The sequence below is a fragment of the Bombina bombina genome, chromosome 12 (assembly GCF_027579735.1).
Source record: "Bombina bombina isolate aBomBom1 chromosome 12, aBomBom1.pri, whole genome shotgun sequence".
Lineage (NCBI taxonomy): Eukaryota > Metazoa > Chordata > Amphibia > Anura > Bombinatoridae > Bombina > Bombina bombina.
In genome coordinates, this window is record NC_069510.1 from 88234402 (window position 1) to 88253002 (window position 18601).

Genomic DNA, 18601 nt, shown 5'->3' on the forward strand with positions numbered 1-18601 from the left:
GTAACTGACTGGAAATTTTTGATGCGTAGCAAAGAGCGCCAAAAACGGCCCCTCCCCCTCATACACTAGCAGTGAGAGAGAAACGAAACTGTCATAATTAAAACAAGCAACCGCCAAGTGGAAAAATAATGCCCAAATATTTATTCACTCAGTACCTCAGAAATGCAAACGATTCTACATTCCAGCAAAAACGTTTAACATGAAAAATACCAATTAAAAGGTTTAATGTACTTTTACAGAGTAATTCCGGTGAAATACCATCCCCAGAATACTGAAGTGTAGAGTATACATACATGTCATTATAACGGTATGGCAGGATTTTCTCATCAATTCCATTCAGAAAATAAAAACTGCTACATACCTCAATGCAGATTCAACTGCCCGCTGTCCCCTGATCTGAAGCTTTTACCTCCCTCAGATGGCCGAGAAACAGCAATATGATCTTAACTACTCCGGCTAAAATCATAATAAAAACTCTGGTAGATTCTTCTTCAAACTCTGCCAGAGAGGTAATAACACGCTCCGGTGCTATTGTAAAATAACAAACTTTTGATTGAAGTTATAAAAAAAACTAAGTATAATCACCATAGTCCTCTCACACCTCCTATCTAGTCTTTGGGTGCAAGAGAATGACTGGGGGTGACGTAGAGGGGAGGAGCTATATAGCAACTCTGCTGGGTGAATCCTCTTGCACTTCCTGTAGGGGAGCAGATAATATCCCAGAAGTAATGATGACCCGTGGACTGATCACACATAACAGAAGAAATGGGTGTTATGGGAATTAATAACATTTAGATATCACAATGCTGCTAAACTTTTGACCTGGCTGCTTTATTGCATAAATATATATACATAGGAGATTGGAGAAATATAAATACGTGCCATTTTCAACGCCAAAAAAAAGGGGTCAAACGAAGTTAAAATGTGGAGTGAACAGAACAATTGTCAGCACAAATATAGAGAGACTTAATAAAAATAAAACAAATTAAGTTGATATATTATAACTTTAAAGGGACAGTATCCATCCAATTTTCATATAACTGCATGTACTAGACGGACACTACTATAAAGAAGAATATGCACAGATACTGATCTAAAAATCCAGTATAAAACCTTTTAAAAACACTTAGAAGCTCCCAGTTTAGCACTGTTGATTAAATTAGGCTGGGACACTCACTAAAATGGGCTGAGAAAGCAGGAAGAGCAGACACTCTCCCCACTGCCTATGAAAAGACCCATTATACAAAGAGGAGAATGCTGGAGTCTGTAGACATCAGTATACATCTAAAATTTTGGGGCTTGGTTAGGAGTCGGAAAATCAGCACATTATTTAAAAATAATTAAAAAAAAACTATACATTTCAAATGTACAATAAAAACAAAGAATACAATGTAATATTGTAAAGGGCTGTGCTATACAAACACATTTTCCATCTTGATCAAGTCTCATTTTATATGTGATCATATAACAGAGCTATGGACCTACCGTGCTGTAAAATACGTTTACTACACTTCAGATCACGGTTTTTAAAAGAGATGCAACATTCATTTAAAATGTTTATATTCTATAAGAAAAACATTAGCAAGTTAAAAAAAAAAAGCTTTAAAAGCAAATGGGTGAGTTTAGCCGGAGAAAAATAAATGTACATATTGATTTGTTTAAATATCTTAGAAATAAATGTAAACTTTTAGTTTCTATAAAGTAATGGGTGCGGTCTGCTTATGACCTAGGTTTACCTTATCTAACCTATTCTGCTGGGCACAGTTAGGGACAGATAAAATGTGCAAACAATGGTTGCGTGTGAATACAACAATGTTAAAGGGACAGTCTAGTCAGAATTAAACGTTCATGATTCAGATAGGGCATGCAATTTTAAACATCTTTCCAATTTACTTTTATCATCAAATTTGCTTTGTTCTTTGTATTCTTTAATGAAAGATTAACTAAAATAGGCTTGTATGCTAATTTCTTAGCCCTTAAAGGCCGCCTCTTATCTCAGTGCCTTATAAGTTTCCACAGTTAGACAACTCTAGTTCATGTGTGCCATATAGATAACATTGTGCTCACTCCCGTGGAGTTATTTATAAGTCAGCACTGATTGGCTAAAATGCAAGTCTGCCAAAAGAACTGAGATAAGGGGCAGTCTGCAGAGGCTTAGATACAATGTAATCACAGAGGTGAAAAGTATATTAATTTCACAGTGTTGGTTATGCAAAACTGGGGAATGGGTAATAAAAGGATTATCTATCTTTTTAAACAAAAACTCTAGAGTAGATGTTCCCTTTAAGGTTACATTTTTAAGCAGCTATAGCATAATATATCAGCCAAATCTAAACATTTTTATTAAAAAGAAAATCTTGTTTGCTGCATTTTTTTTTTTAACAGTCAAACGCCAGCCACCATTTGCCTTATTAGGAGAAGGCAATCCAAGCAACAAGTATAGCCACAGTCATTATACAAGTATAAAATGCATTGTTTTGCAGTTGTTATTGGTTAAATCCAATTAGGCTGAGGTATGTTGCAGAGTTGGCCTTGATAAATCAGCAAGGTGCATTTTAGGTTCTGAGAATTAGAAAATCCTCAATTTTAAAAAGCTAAATTAGAAGAGGGTGAAATAAATAATAATAAGTATTTTTCATAGCTGTTTCAATACATAGAGCTAAAACAAATCTCAATGAATTTACTGTCCCTTTAATATTAAAGATAATAAAAGGGAACCTTAAGTTTCAACATGGCATCTCCAAGTCCTGTATAGCAACTTGGGAATTAGCTTGCCATTTCCAGGGTTAAATCATAGTAGAATGGAAAGAAGAAAAAAAAATAATAATAAAAAAAAAAAAAACACATTGTAAAGTTTTTTTCACTGCACATAACATTTTTTTTTTACATTTTCATAATAAGCTTTATTGAAAAATTGGAAACATACAAAGTATATTTGAGCTAATCACTAGCAGATGTTTAACATTTAGTTGATAATGAACGATGAAAAAGTAGAGTGACCAAAATACTGACCATACACGACAAACAGGAATGCCAAGAACTATAGTCACGTGACCAACCCAATTCTTTTCTTTTCTTAAATGATTATAATAGGTTGTCACTGCCCCTACATCCCTTTCATTTTTTTATTTATTTTTTTAAAAAGACCCTGGCTGCTTTTTTAACACCCCTCCCCATGCCAGAATTCTCCAGACCATAAGCCAGGGGAACAGACAGAAGGGAGAATAGTGAACGGGGGAGGGGCCGTCTAGCATTCCCTAGGAAGTTTGTTGTACCAGTTTTTCCCAGTAGAATTTAACCTCCTGGAATCACGTTTGTTAGACTTAAATACACATAACTACACGTTTTATTATATATAAAAAAAAAAACACGTTAAAGAAAAGCACAGAAAAAGTTAGAACAAAGAATAGATATCGGAGATTATTCTTTACCTTTAAAAGATAGAGGGAATGCCAAACCCTCTCATTAGATCATATACACAAACAAATCTGTAGCAAAGGCCACTGAATATCTGAGCTGCTTCTGTTTGTTATTTAGATTCTTAGCGTTGATATTCCCTAACCAGTCACAGCTCAAATGTGAACTGTTCATGAATGAGCTTAAAGTTCTCAGACATGGAAATAGAACATATTGTTTCCTTTCCATTCACATGACCTTTGTACAGATAAAACCAGATTCATTCATTTGCTTTGGTGTAAAAATAATTTTTAATATTAAAAAAAAAAAAAAGTATATATATATATATATATATATATATATATATATATATATATATATATAATATCTCAATACATGGATGTTAAACAGTAAATCTTTGCTAGACATAATGATGTATTTAAAAGCAAATATTAACCTTAGAATAATATGTAGATACATTTTTATTACTATTATATTAGTTGTTTAAATATTAAAAATATAAGTGTAAAGGTTTAGTTTCTATAAAGTGATGGTCCAAGCCCATTGAACTAGTTTTCTATATTTCTGTTTGTGCAAACAAGGCTGTATGGAACATACGATTATCTAAAAGGGTTTCCCACACAGCCTTGTTTACACAAACAGAGATCAATAGAAAACTAGTTCAATGGGCGGTGACCATCACTTTTTTTTATTTTTTATGAACAGTCTCTTTTATTGCCTGTTTTATATACATGGCAGCGCCCGTTACTTTATAAAAACTCATCACCTTAAAAGCAATAGTAAACTTCAGATTATAAGAAGTTTGCAAGTAAATCCAAATAATTATTTTTTTAAAGTGTGGACACACACATTTTTATTTTGTATAAAAAAAGATTTATAATCCTAATAGGTATTGTCTGTTCCTCCGCCCCCTATATTTCCTCTTTTGGCCGGGCTGTAATGTATAGAGCATTCCCACCCATTCTCTACTTAATGGTCGATTTATCAAAGGCTTTGGCCAGCCTTTGAGCCCCTACGGCTGCAGGTTCTCACAACCTGCTTGCCGTATTTAACAAACAGCGGTCAGCAAACCGCTGCTTTCCTAACCTTTCGCCACCTCTAAGGTAGCGAAATTCAATCTCCACGGTCTAGCCCGCCCGGAGAGATTGACAGCTCGGGCGTGATTGGCTGTGTGTGCGGGCAAATATGTAAATTCGCCCTGCCAGAGGCTAGCTGCGGCGGACAGGGGCACGTATATGAGCCCCTGTCTGCCTCAGCTTGATAAATCTAGCCCATAGGCTTTCTAAGGGCTTTAAAGGGAAGATTGTCAAATGACGCACAAGCTGATTGGAAGTTCTTGGGCCAGCATAACATTGTAATAGAAGAATTAACATATGAACTAATTTAACCCTTTCACAGATGGATTAAAAACGACAAAAACACACATATACTTTTTTAATGGCAAATATTAGATTTATGGATTTGATTATTTAAAGTTTACAATCACGTTAATCTAAAAGCAAAGTTTCTTTATGCCCAAAAATGTTATCGTCATTCCTCTTCACAGCCAGCCCTCCTGATTATGCACACACCTTATTTTTATATGCGGCCAATCATGTTGCTTAAAATCTAACTACTTTTGCTCACTAAGTAGTTCCAGGAGCGATCATAAGCACAGGCCCGGTTATCCCTACAGTTATTGCCGTGCACGTTACATACTGAGAGCCCAGTAGCAAAATAATAAAAAAAAAGTGTTTAACAACATTGTAGCTACGATGTGCGATGCTGATCCTGCACTATCAATCACTAGCGGCCGCTGTCTCTATAGGATGGGGAGTCAGGAATGTTGTCACCAATGTGGTCCACCAGTGAGCTTGCACAGGACCAGATTTTCTCCTACCTAGGTAGCCTTATGTAACAGGCCTCCCATAATGAGTCCAACGGAAGGCTTGAAAAAGACTTACGTTTTAAGATAAAATTTCTCAAAATGGAGATAAAATAGAAAAAAGGCATTTAACAATTTATTCTAATCCTTTCAAAATTTTCCATTTTTAAAAAAGTTTTGCTTTATATGTCTGTAAAAAATGTATACTACAAACTCCGGCCGCCTACTTCAAAACTTGTTTTTTGTGAGCTAACGGTTTGAACTGTTCTCCAATCAGCGCTCTAGCTAAACGGCTAGAATGCTGATTGAAGAACAGTTCAAACCAATAGCAGAGAAAAAATATATGAGTTTTGAAGTGGGCGGCCGGAGGATGTAATATAATTATTTTTTTTTTAAAAAAAAACACAACATACGAAACAAAATATTTTCAGAAATGGAAAGTTTAAAAGGAGAATAGTTTATCTATTTTAGCTCCATTTTGAGAAATTTTACTTTAAAAAGTAAGTCCTTTCCAAGCCTTCCGTTGGACTCATTATGTAAGTTCTATATTACAACCTAGGGCCGCCCACTTCAAAACTCAGATTTTTTGTGAGCCAATGATTTAAACTGTTCTCCAATCCGCGCTATAGCCGTATGGCACTTTTTTTGTAGCCAAGCGTCGATTGGAGAACAGTTGAAACTCTTAGCTCACAAAAATAAAATCAGCAGGGTGGTGTGCCCATTAAATAGGTATAAATATAAAAGAATAGTGTGTAAGACTTACAGTGACATCTTTGTAAAGGTGGATGGGATCATAGTCTATGTCATTGGTAAGAAAGAAGTCATTGGCGACTGCCAACAGATTCATCTCTGGAAGAGAGAAGATATCCATGTATTGTTTCACTGCAGGACCCTGGCGAGAGAGAGGAAACATATTACAGAAACAGATACAGTCTATAGTTTAGTGATAATGCAACAGATTATATATGGCTTCCAAATGTCAAAAGACACAAAAAAATATTTCACATAAAAATAAAAGGATTCATGAATCAGATAAAGCATGCAAGTTTAAAAACAAAAAACAAAAAAAAAACAACTTTCCAATATATTACCATTAGCAAAACGTGCACAATCTTTATATATATATAGTTATAGTGTGCACACTATATACATTTTGTGTTTGACTGAAGGCTGTCACGTGATACAGGGCAGGGAAATCAAATTAAAAAGGGACATAAAATCCCCAAAATGTATTTCACGATTCAGATAGAATATACAATTTGAAAACAAATTTCTAATCTACTTCTATAATCAAATTTGCTTTATTATCTTGTTATTATTTGTTGAAAAGCAGGCAGGTAAAGTTCAGGATTGTGCGCATGTCTTCGGCACTATATGGCACCAGTTTTGCAACGTATCTAGATATCGCTTCAACAAAGAATAAACATGAGAACGAAGCAAATTTGATAATGGAAGTAAAATTAGAAACTTTTAAAAATTGTATTCTCTATGTGAACCGTGAAGGAAAACGTTTGGGTTTCATGTCCCTTTAAAACTTTTAGATTTGCCAGAAAATGTTCTGCTGCTCATTTCAAATTCAAAGGAAATGCTATTTGCATTGTTTTTTTATTATTCAGTTATTCAGTTTTGACAGAGGCCGACTAATATGTATTTTCTCTTAAATCCCAGCAACATGTGTTGGCCAGGGCTGGATTTATATTAACCTGTGGGGATATGGGAAATTAGACCCATGAGCCTCCCCTGTCACGTATACCCTGTCACTACTAATGTGCGCTCACTATCGCTAAGCAACAATATGGATCTACTTAAAGGGACACTGTCTGGAAAACTTTGCTTCCCCTTAAAGGGACACTGAACCCAAAAATTTTCTTTTGTGATTCAGATAGAGCATGCAATTTTAAGCAACTTTCTAATTTACTCCTATTATCAATTTTTTCTTTGTTCTCTTGCTATCTTTATTTGAAAAAGAAGACATCTAAAGTTTTTTTTCTTGGTTCAGACCTCTGCACAGCACGTTTTTATTGGTGGATGAATTTATCCACCAATCAGCAAGGACAACCCAGGTTGTTCACCAAAAATGGCCCGGCATCTAAACTTACATTCTTGCATTTCAAATAAAGATACCAAGAGAATAAAGAACATTTGATAATAGGAGTAAATTAGAAAGTTGCTTAAAATGTCATGCTCTATCTGAATCACAAAAGAAAAAATTTGGGTTCAGTGTCCCTTTAATGTATTCCCAATGACTTGCCATACCAGCTGTTATGTATTAAAAATGTACGGGAAATTGCTTTTAAGTTTATTTTTGTATTTAAAACAGCAGGTTTTGCTTATTGAAACCCCTGCACATTGTTCTCAACAACATCTCCATTCAAATAGACTAAGCCTGCAATAAGAGCAGATCTGCTTATCGCATGCAAGTGTCTTTCTCTATATAATCAAAGGCCAATACGTACGTATTAACATTTTCATTACGGGCAATTAAGTTACCGAGCAAAAGTAGCTACTTAAAGGGATACTCAAGTCAAAATCAACTTTTATGATTCAGACAGAGCAGCAGTTTAAGACACTTTCCATGTTATTTCCATGATAAAATTTTGCACAGTATTTTTATATTCACACTTTCTGAGGAACAAGATCCTACTGAGCATGTGCACAAGCTCACAGGGTATACGTATACTAGTTTGTGATTGGCTGATGTCTGTCACATGATTCAGGGGGGGGGCCAGAAAATGGGAGAAAAAAATTAATTTGTCAGAAAAAATTTAATTCTACTGCGTTGAGTGGTCCTTTAAATTGCAAAAATAAAACTAAAGGAACAATTTTTTGTACATTTAAAATTATAAAGCTGGTATAACAAATCATTGGGAACACTTTAAGAGAAAAAGGAAATTTATGCTTACCTGATAAATTTATTTCTTCTACAATATGACGAGTCCACGGATTTCATCCTTACTTGTGGAATTTATCCTCCTGCTAACAGGAAGTGGCAAAGAGCACCACAACAGAGCTGTATATATAGCTCCTCCCTTCCCTCCACCTCCAGTCATTCGACCGAAGTTAGGAAGAGAAAGGAAGAGCCAAAGGTGCAGAGGTGACTGAAGTTTATAAAAAATAAAATATAATCTAAACCTGTCTTAAAAATGACAGGGAGGGCCGTGGACTCGTCATAACGTAGAAGAAATAAATTTATCAGGTAAGCATAAATTTCCTTTTCTTCTACAAGATATGACGAGTCCACGGATTTCATCCTTACTTGTGGGATACAATAGCAAAGCTACAAGACACGGATGAAAGGGAGGGACAAGAAAGGAACCTAAACGGAAGGCATCACTGCTTGAAGAACCTTTCTCCCAAAACCAGCCTCAGAAGAAGCAAAAGTATCAAATTTGTAAAAAGTGTGAAGAGACGACCAAGTCGCAGCCTTGCAAAATCTGTTCAACAAAAGCATCGTTTTTAAATGCCCATGAGGAAGCCACAGCCCTAGTAGAATGAGCCGTAATTCTTTCAGGAGGCTGCTGTCCATCAGTCTCATACGCCAGACGGAAGATACTCTTCAGTCAAAAAGAAAGAGGTAGCCGTAGCTTTCTGACCCCTACGCTTTCCAGAAAAAACAATGAATAATGAAGATGATTGACGGAAATCCTTAGTCGCCTGCAAGTAAAACTTCAGGGCACGGACCACGTCCAGGTTATGCAACATACGCTCCTTCTTAGAAGAAGGGTTAGGACATAAAGAAGGAACAACAATTTCCTGATTAATATTCTTATTAGAAACAACCTTAGGAAGGAAACCAGGTTTGGTACGTAAAACCACCTTATCAGAATGGAAGATAAGATAAGGCGAATCACATTGTAATGCTGAAAGCTCAGAAACTCTACGAGCAGAAGAAATAGCAACCAAAAACAAAACTTTCCAAGATAACAACTTAATATCTATGGAATGCATGGGTTCAAATGGAACCCCTTAAAGAACATTAAGAACTAAATTCAAACTCCAGGATGGAGCAATTGGTCTAAACACAGGCTTAATTCTGGATAGAGCCTGACAAAAAGACTGAACGTCTGGAACATCTGCCAAACGTTTGTGTAGCAAAATTGACAAAGCAGAGATTTGTCTCTTTAAAGGGACACTGAACCCAAAAATTTTCTTTCGTGATTCAGATAGAGCATGCAATTTTAAGCAACTTTCTAATTTACTCCTATTATCAATGTTTCTTCTTTCACTTGCTATCTTTATATGAAAAAGAAGGCATCTAAGCTTTTTTCTTGGTTCAGAACTCTGGACAGTAGTTTTTGATTGGTGGATGAATTTATCCACCAATCAGCAAGGACAACCTAGGTTGTTCACCAAAAATGGGCCAGCATCTAAAGTTACATTCTTGCATTTCAAATAAAGATACCAAGAGAATAAAGAACATTTGATAATAGGAGTAACTAAGAAAGTTGCTTAAAATGTCATGCTCTATCTGAATCACAAAAGAAAAAAACTTGGGTACAGTGTCCCTTTAAGGAACTCGCTGATAACCCTTTCTCCAATCCTTCTTGGAGAAAAGACAGAATCCTGGGAATCCTAACTTTACTCCATGAGTAGCCCTTGGATTCACACCAAAAAAGATATTTACGCCATATCTTATGATAGATCTTTCTAGTGACAGACTTACGTGCCTGAATCAAAGTATCGATGACCGAATCAGCGAACCCCCGCTTAGATAAAATCAAGCGTTCAATCTCCAAGCAGTCAGCTGCAGAGAAATTAGATTTGGATATTGGAAAGGACCTTGAATGAGAAGGTCCTGTCTCACTGGAAGTTTCCACGGAGGCAGAGAGGACATGTCCACTAGATCTGCATACCAAGTCCTGCGTGGCCACGCAGGCGCAATCAGAATTACTGAAGCTCTCTCCTGTTTGATCCGAGCAATCACCCGGGGAAGGAGAGGAAACGGTGGAAACACATAAGCTAGGTTGAACGACCAAGGCACTGCCAAGGAATCTATCAGTTCGGCCTGAGGATCCCTCAACCTGGATCCGTATCTTGGGAGCTTGGCATTCTGTCAAGACGCCATCAGATCCAATTCCGGTCTGCCCCATCGGAGAATTAGTGAGGCAAAGACCTCCGGATGGAGTTCCCACTCCCCCGGATGAAATGCCTGTCGGCTTAAAAAGTCTGCTTCCCAGTTTTCCACTCCTGGGATGTAGATTGCTGACAGATAACAAGAGTGGGCCTCCGGCCATCGAATTATCTTGGATACTTCTGTCATCGCTAAGGAACTCCTCGTTCCTCCCTGATGATTGATGTAAGCCACAGTCGTGATGTTGTCCGAAAGTCAACTGAGGCCACGCCTGAAGCGCATTGAATATTGCTCTCAATTCCAGAATATTGATTGGAAGCAGAGACTCCACACCTGAGTCCATAAACCATGAGCCTTCAGGGAATTCCAGACTGCACCCCAGCCCAGTAGACTGGCGTCCGTTGTCATCATCACCCACGAGGGTCTGCGGAAACACAGATGATCCGGCAACAACCACCAAAGAAGAGAGTCTCTGGTCTCCTGGTCCAGATTTATCTGAGGAGATAAATTTGCATAATCCCCCTTCCACTGTCCGAGCATGCACATTTGCAGTGGTCTGAGATGAAATCAAGCAAACGGAATGATGTCCATTGCCGCCACCATCAATCCAATTACCTCCATGCACTGAGCCACTGATGGCCAAGGATTGGACTGAAGGGCTCGGTATGTATTTAGAATCTTTGACTTTCTGACCTCCGTCAGAAAAATCTTCATGGCTATAGAATCTATCAGAGTTCCCAAGAAGGGAACCTTTGTCTGTGGAATTAGTGAACTCTTTTCCAGATTCACCTTCCATCCGTGAGTTCTCGGAAAGGACAACACTGTCTGTATGAGATTTTGTTAGATGATAAATTGACGCCTGAATCAGAATATCGTCCAGATAAGGCGCCACTGCTATGCCCCGCGGCCTGAGAATCACCAGAAGGGACCCTAGAACCTTCGTGAAGATTCTGGGTACTGTGGCCAACCCGAAGGAAAGAGCCACAAACCTCCTGAAGTAACAGGCGGAGGTGTTCCAGCTTAAATCTAAAGGACATGATGTCCGAGTCCGTCTGAGGTAACACACTTCCCGATTCCGAAAGTTCTCCCTCAGACAAAAGTTCCCTGACCCCCAATTTAGATCCCTGTGAGGGTACATCGGAAATAGCCAATAAAGCATCAGAGGACTCAGTATTCACAATGATTCCTGTCCTACTGCGTTTGCCCTGTAACACTGGTAACTTAGATAATACCTCTGTAAGGGTAGTTGACAGCAGCCATATCCTGCAGAGTAAATGAATTAGACGCGGTTGAGGTACCCGGCGTCGCTTGGGTGGGCGTTAGAGGTTGTGACACTTGGGGAGAATTTGGCGGCATATCCTGATTCTCCTCAGACTGAGAATTATCCTTAGGCACACTTTATTTACATAAAATATGCTTTTTACATTGTAAGGCCCTTTCAGTACAATAGGTACACAAAGTAAGAGGGGGTTCCATAATGGAACACTTAGAACAAGGAGTCTCCTCAAGTTCAGACATGTTAAACAGACTAGCAATAACAACAATAGTCGTTTTTTAACCTTATTTAAGGACTCAAAAAATTCAGAAAAAAAATGTACTGCGCCTTTAAATAATAAAAGCGCAACAATTTTTCTGTATCCCACAAAAAAAAAAAAAACGATTTTGCAGCAATAAAAAATATCATAAGATGCTCAAATTTGCTAATGAATATTGCACAAACTGTTAGAAAATGCTAAATCACATTCTATATCATCTTTATGTGATATGACCAAGTTTTTAAACAATATCAGCCCCTGCACCTCGCCACAGCCCCGCTGTGGCGCCTACCTGCCCCCAGGGTACTCAAGTCTGCAACAATGATCTGGTGCTTGAAAAACTAACTTGGACCCCACCGGAGCTAGAGCTTTACTTCCTTATCTGAAGAGAAACTGCGCGTCTGAGCGCACGAAATAGGCCCCGCCCACCATGGGCGTCGCATCAGCCTTCCCCACAACCGCATGGGCATAAAATTCAGTTAAGCCATGTGGACCCCTAATGTATAGTAAAAACAACTACATACACAGCCATCTTTCTAGGCCAATTATCCAATAATAGGACTCTCTCCCAGTGTCGAGCCCATATTGACTCACATATAACATATGGTACGCAATATAAAAAATGGTAATTCCAGTACCCCCATCAAGCATATAGGTCTACTGCTTACCCCTTCCCGGGTAGGGAATAATGTCAGCATGTTGTGATATAACAAGTCTCCCCAGAATAAAGGACTGAACAAACCTCAATGCTGCTTGTAGCATGACACCGTTCTCCACACTGAAGATTTTTCTTGCACTACCTTCAGAAGCTCTGTGGGAATCAGAATGGATCTTAGATAACATTTGCTAAGATCATCAACATCAGGGCAGAAGAAATTAATGTTTCCATTCCTCTTGGGAATCCAGACTGACTATTTCTCCCTGAGGAAAATAGCACTCACTGGCACCATTTTAAAACAAAAAACTTCTTGATTGAAGAATCTAAACTAACACCTCACTTTACCTCTTCCTATTACTAACACAGGCAAAGAGAATGACTGGAGGTGGAGGGAAGGGAGGAGCTATATATATATATATATATATATATATATATATACAGCTCTGCTGTGGTGCTCTTTGCCACTTCCTGTTAGCAGGAGGATAAATCCCACAAGTAAGGATGAGATCCGTGGACTCGTCATATCTTGTAGAAGAAATACATTTTACAGTACAGTATCACTTTAGAAGGGAAAAAAGCCAAATTTAATAGAAAATCTTACAGTATAAGGTTGTTTTTTTTAAAAAAAAGTTATTTTACCATTTCTTGTAATTTAACTCTAAGGAATTAAAAAATAAATTAATCTATTATCAGAGAGACAGCAGGATCCAAAGCCATGACACTGCAACATGCTCCAAAGTGAAACATGCTGAACAAAGGTACATTTACCAAGGGATATATCACAAGACTGCACATTTTGACCTGTCTACTGCAATACACTGTTTAATTTGTGTAACAAGTTTTTTTTTTTTTTTAAAAGCCCATTTAATAAAACTAGACATTTCGGCCATCTTGTATTGGGCGGCTGAGCACATAGAAAGCAAATTAACAGGAAATTGGGCTAAGAAAATGCATTTGTGCATGACAGGCCTTGTGCCGACAGTGCCACCATATTTTAGAGCATATTTTATGCTAGGGCACAATTAGCGACAACTGTATGCTATTCATCTAAAGCCTACAATTTCGGCTGCATCGCTATACACAGAACATGTTTTTTTCTGAAGCAGAGGACCTGCTGTATTATATTATGAAGGTCCTTTATAGACAGACTGTTCTATAATCTACTGAAAGGATCACAAAAATCATCTTCAAAAGTGACATACAAAATGAAACAATAAAATGCTCTGAGTTAAAAGCATTTTCAGATTAAACAAAAACTGGTGTTTAATCTATGAACCCAGCCAATTAGGGGAGCCATATGTATGTATCCACCAATCACGACTGTGTGTGTGTATATATATGTATATATATATATATATATATATATATATATATATATATATATATATATATATATATTTCATGTAATTAGCAAGAGTCCATGAGCTAGTGACGTATGGGATATACATTCCTACCAGGAGGGGCAAAGTTTCCCAAACCTTAAAATGCCTATATAAATACACCCCTCACCACACCCACAATTCAGTTTTACAAACTTTGCCTCCGATGGAGGTGGTGAAGTAAGTTTGTGCTAGATTCTACGTTGATATGCGCTCCGCAGCAAGTTGGAGCCCGGTTTTCCTCTCAGCGTGCAGTGAATGTCAGAGGGATGTGAGGAGAGTATTGCCTATTTGAATGCAGTGATCTCCTTCTACGGGGTCTATTTCATAGGTTCTCTGTTATCGGTCGTAGAGATTCATCTCTTACCTCCCTTTTCAGATCGACGATATACTCTTATATATACCATTACCTCTGCTGATTCTCGTTTCAGTACTGGTTTGGCTTTCTACAAACATGTAGATGAGTGTCCTGGGGTAAGTAAATCTTATTTTCTGTGACACTCTAAGCTATGGTTGGGCACTTTGTTTATAAAGTTCTAAATATATGTATTCAAATATTTATTTGCCTTGACTCAGAATGTTCAACATTCCTTATTTTTCAGACAGTCAGTTTCATATTTGGGATAAATGCATTTGTTTCAATCATTTTTTCTTACCTTAAAAAATTTGACTTTTTCCCTGTGGGCTGTTAGGCTCGCGGGGGCAGAAAATGCTTCATTTTATTGCGTCATTCTTGGCGCGGACTTTTTTGGCGCAAATTTTTTTTTTCTGTTTCCGGCGTCATACGTGTCGCCGGAAGTTGCGTCATTTTTTGACGGTTTTTTTGCGTCAAAAATGTCGGCGTTCCGGATGTGGCGTCATTTTTGGCGCCAAAAGCATTTAGGCGCCAAATAATGTGGGTGTCTTTTTTGGCGCTAAAAAATATGGGCGTCATTTTTGTCTCCACATTATTTAAGTCTCATTATTTATTGCTTCTGGTTGCTAGAAGCTTGTTCACTGGCATTTTTTTCCCATTCCTGAAACTGTCATTTAAGGAATTTGATCAATTTTGCTTTATATGTTGTTTTTTCTATTACATATTGCAAGATGTTCCACGTTGCAACCGAGTCAGAAGATACTTCAGGAAAATCACTGCCCAGTGCTGGAGCTACCAAGCTAAGTGTATCTGCTATAAACTTTTGGTATCTGTTTCTCCAGCTGTTGTTTGTATTGCATGTCATGTCAAACTTATTAATGCAGATAAAATTTCCTTTAGTACTGTTACATTACCTGTTGCTGTTCCGTCAACATCTAATTTTCAGAGTGTTCCTGATAACATAAGAGATTTTATTTTTTAAATCCATTAAGAAGGCTATGTCTGTTATTTCTCCTTCTAGTATACATAAAAGTCTTTTAAAACTTCTCTTTTTTCAGATGAATTTTTAAATGAACATCATCATTCTGATACTGATGATGGTTCTTCTGGTTCAGAGGTTTCTGTCTCAGAGGTTGATGCTGAAAAATCTTTGTATTTGTTCAAGATGGAATTTATTCGTTCTTTACTTAAAGAAGTATTATTTGCATTAGAAATAGAGGATTCTGGTCCTCTTGATACTAAATGTAAACGTTTAAATAAGGTTTTTAAATCTCCTGTAGTTATTCCAGAAGTGTTTTATCTCCCTGATGCTATTTCTGAAGTAATTTCCAGGGAATGGAATAATTTGGGTAATTTATTTACTCCTTCTAGACGTTTAAGCAATTATATCCTGTGCCATCTGACAGATTAGAGTTTTTTTGGGACAAAAATCCCTAAGGTTATGGGGCTGTCTCTACTCCTGCTAATGTACTACTATTCCTACGGCAGATAGTACTTCATTTTAGGATCCTTTCGATAGGAAAATTGAATCCTTTCTAAGAAAAGCTTACTTATGTTCAGGTAATCTTCTTAGACCTGCTATATTTTTAACGGATGTTGCTGCAGCTTCAACTTTTTGGTTAGAAGCTTTAGCGCAACAAGTAACAGATCATAATTTTATAGCATTATTATTATTCTATAACATGCTAATAATTTTATTGGTGATACCATCTTTTGATATCATTAGAGTTGATGTCAGGTATATGTCTCTAGCTATTTTAGCTAGAAAAGCTTTATGGATTAAACTTGGAATGCTGATATGTCTTCTAAGTCAACTTTGCTTTCCCTTTCTTTCCAGGGTAAATAATCATTTTCGTTCCTTTCCTCACAACAAGGAACAAAAGCCTGATCCTTCATCCTCAGGAGCGGTATCAGTTTGGAAACTATTTCCAGTTTGGAATATATCCAAGCCTTATAGAAACCTATAGCCAGCTCCTAAGTACCTATGAAGGTGCGGCCCTTATTCCAGCTCAGCTGGTATGGGGCAGATTACGTTTTCTTCAAAGAAATTTGGATCAATTCCGTTCTCAATCTCTGGTTTCAGAACATTGTTTCAGAAAGGTACAGAATTGGCTTCAAGTTAAGGCCTCCTGCTAAGAGATTTTTTTCTTTCCCGTGTCCCAGTTAACACAGCAAAGGCTCAGCATTTCTGAAATGTATTTCAGATCTAGAGTTGGCTGGAGTATTTATGCCAGTTCCAGTTCTGGAACAGGGGCTGGGGTTTTATTTTATCTCTTCATTGTACCAAAGAAGGTCAATTCCTTCAGACCAGTTCCGGATCTATCATTATTGAATCGTTATGTTAGGATACCAACATTCAAGATGGTTACTGTAGGACTATCCTGCTTTTTGTTTAGCAAGGGCATTATATGTCTACAATAGATTTACAGGATGTGTATCTGCATATTCCGATTCATCCAGATCACTTTTAGTGTCTGAGATTCTCTTTTTAGACAAGCATTACCAGTTTTGTGGCTCTACCGTTTGGCCTAGCCTCAGTTCCAAGAATTTTTTTCAAAGGTTCTCGGTGCCCTTCTTTCTGTAATCAGAGAACAGGGTTTTGGTATTTCCTTATTTGGACGATATCTTGGTACTTGCTCAGTCTTCTCATTTTCGAAGAATCTCATACGAATCGACTTGTGTTGTTTCTTCAAGTTCATGGTTGGAGGATCAATTTACCAATCAGTTCATTGATTCCTCAGACAAGGGTAACCTTTTTAGGTTTCTAGATAGATTCAGTGTCTATGACTCTGTCCTTGTCAGACAAGAGAAGTTTAACATTGATATCAGCTTGTCAAAACCTTCAGTCACAATCATTCCCTTTGGTAGCCTTATGCATGGAAATGTTGGGTCTTAGGACTGCCGCATCAGATGCGATCTCCTTTGCTCAGCTCTGTATGCTGAACCAATGGTGCAGGGATTACTCAAAGATATCTCAATTAATATCTTTAAACCGATTTTACGACACTCTCTGACATGGTGGACAGATCACCATCGTTTAGTTCAGGGGGCTTCTTTGTTCTTCCGACCTGGACTATAATCTCAACAGATGCAAGTCTTACAGGTTGGGGAGCTGTGTGGGGGTATCTGACGGCACAAGGGGTTTGGGAATCTCAGGAGGTGAGATTTCCGATCAATATTTTGGAACTCCGTGCAATTTTCAGAGCTCTTCAGTCTTGGCCTCTTCTGAAGAGAGAGTTGTTCATTTGTTTTCAGATAGACAATGTCACAACTGTGGCATACATCAATCATCAAGGAGGGACTCACAGTCCTCTGGCTATGAAAGAAGTATCTCGAATTTTGGTTTGGGCGGAATCCAGCTCCTGTCTAATCTCTGCGGTTCATATCCCAGGTATGTACAATTCTAAAGCGGATTATCTCAGTCGCCAAACGTTGCATCCGGGCGAATGGTCTCTTCACCCAGAGGTATTTCTTCAGATTGTTCAAATGTGGGAACTTCCAGAAATAGATCTGATGGCTTCTCATCTAAAAAAGAAACTTCCCAGGTATCTGTCCAGATCCCGGGATCCTCAGGCGGAGGCAGTGGATGCATTATCACTTCCTTGGAAGTATCATCCTGCCTATATCTTTCCGCCTCTAGTTCTTCTTCCAAGAGTAATCTCCAAGATTCTGAAGGAATGCTCGTTTGTTCTGCTGGTAGCTCCGGCATGGCCTCACAGGTTTTGGTATGCGGATCTTGTCCGGATGGCCTCTTGCCAACCGTGGACTCTTCCGTTAAGACCAGACCTTCTGTCTCAAGGTCCTTTTTTCCATCAGGATCTGAAATCCTTAAATTTAAAGGTATGGAGATTGAACGCTTGATTCTTGGTCAAAGAGGTCTCTCTGACTCTGTGATTAATACTATGTTACAGGCTCGTAAATCTGTATCCAGAGAGATATATTATAGAGTCTGGAAGACTTATATTTCTTGGTGTCTTTCTCATCATTTTTCTTGGCATTCTTTTAGAATACCGAGAATATTACAGTTTCTTCAGGATGGTTTAGATAAGGGTTTGTCCGCAAGTTCCTTGAAAGGACAAATCTCTGCTCTTTCTGTTCTTTTTCACAGAAAGATTGCTATTCTTCCTGATATTCATTGTTTTGTACAAGCTTTGGTTCGTATAAAGCCTGTCATTAAGTCAATTTCTCCTCCTTGGAGTTTGAATTTGGTTCTGGGGGCTCTTCAAGCTCCTCCATTTGAACCTATGCATTCATTGGACATTAAATTACTTTCTTGGAAAGTTTTGTTCCTTTTGGCCATCTCTTCTGCCAGAAGAGTTTCT

The 18601-nt window shown here is 37.9% G+C and overlaps 1 protein-coding gene across 1 annotated transcript in view; it reads right to left on the reverse strand.

Annotated features, from left to right (window-relative positions):
- Positions 1–18601, reverse strand: part of LOC128642761 (5'-nucleotidase domain-containing protein 2) — a 101543-nt gene that overhangs the window by 55913 nt on the left and 27029 nt on the right. Inside the window, exon 6 of the mRNA XM_053695556.1 lies at positions 6045–6173. Within this exon, the coding sequence (XP_053551531.1) occupies positions 6045–6173 (129 nt within the window). The remainder of the gene's footprint in view (positions 1–6044; positions 6174–18601) is intronic.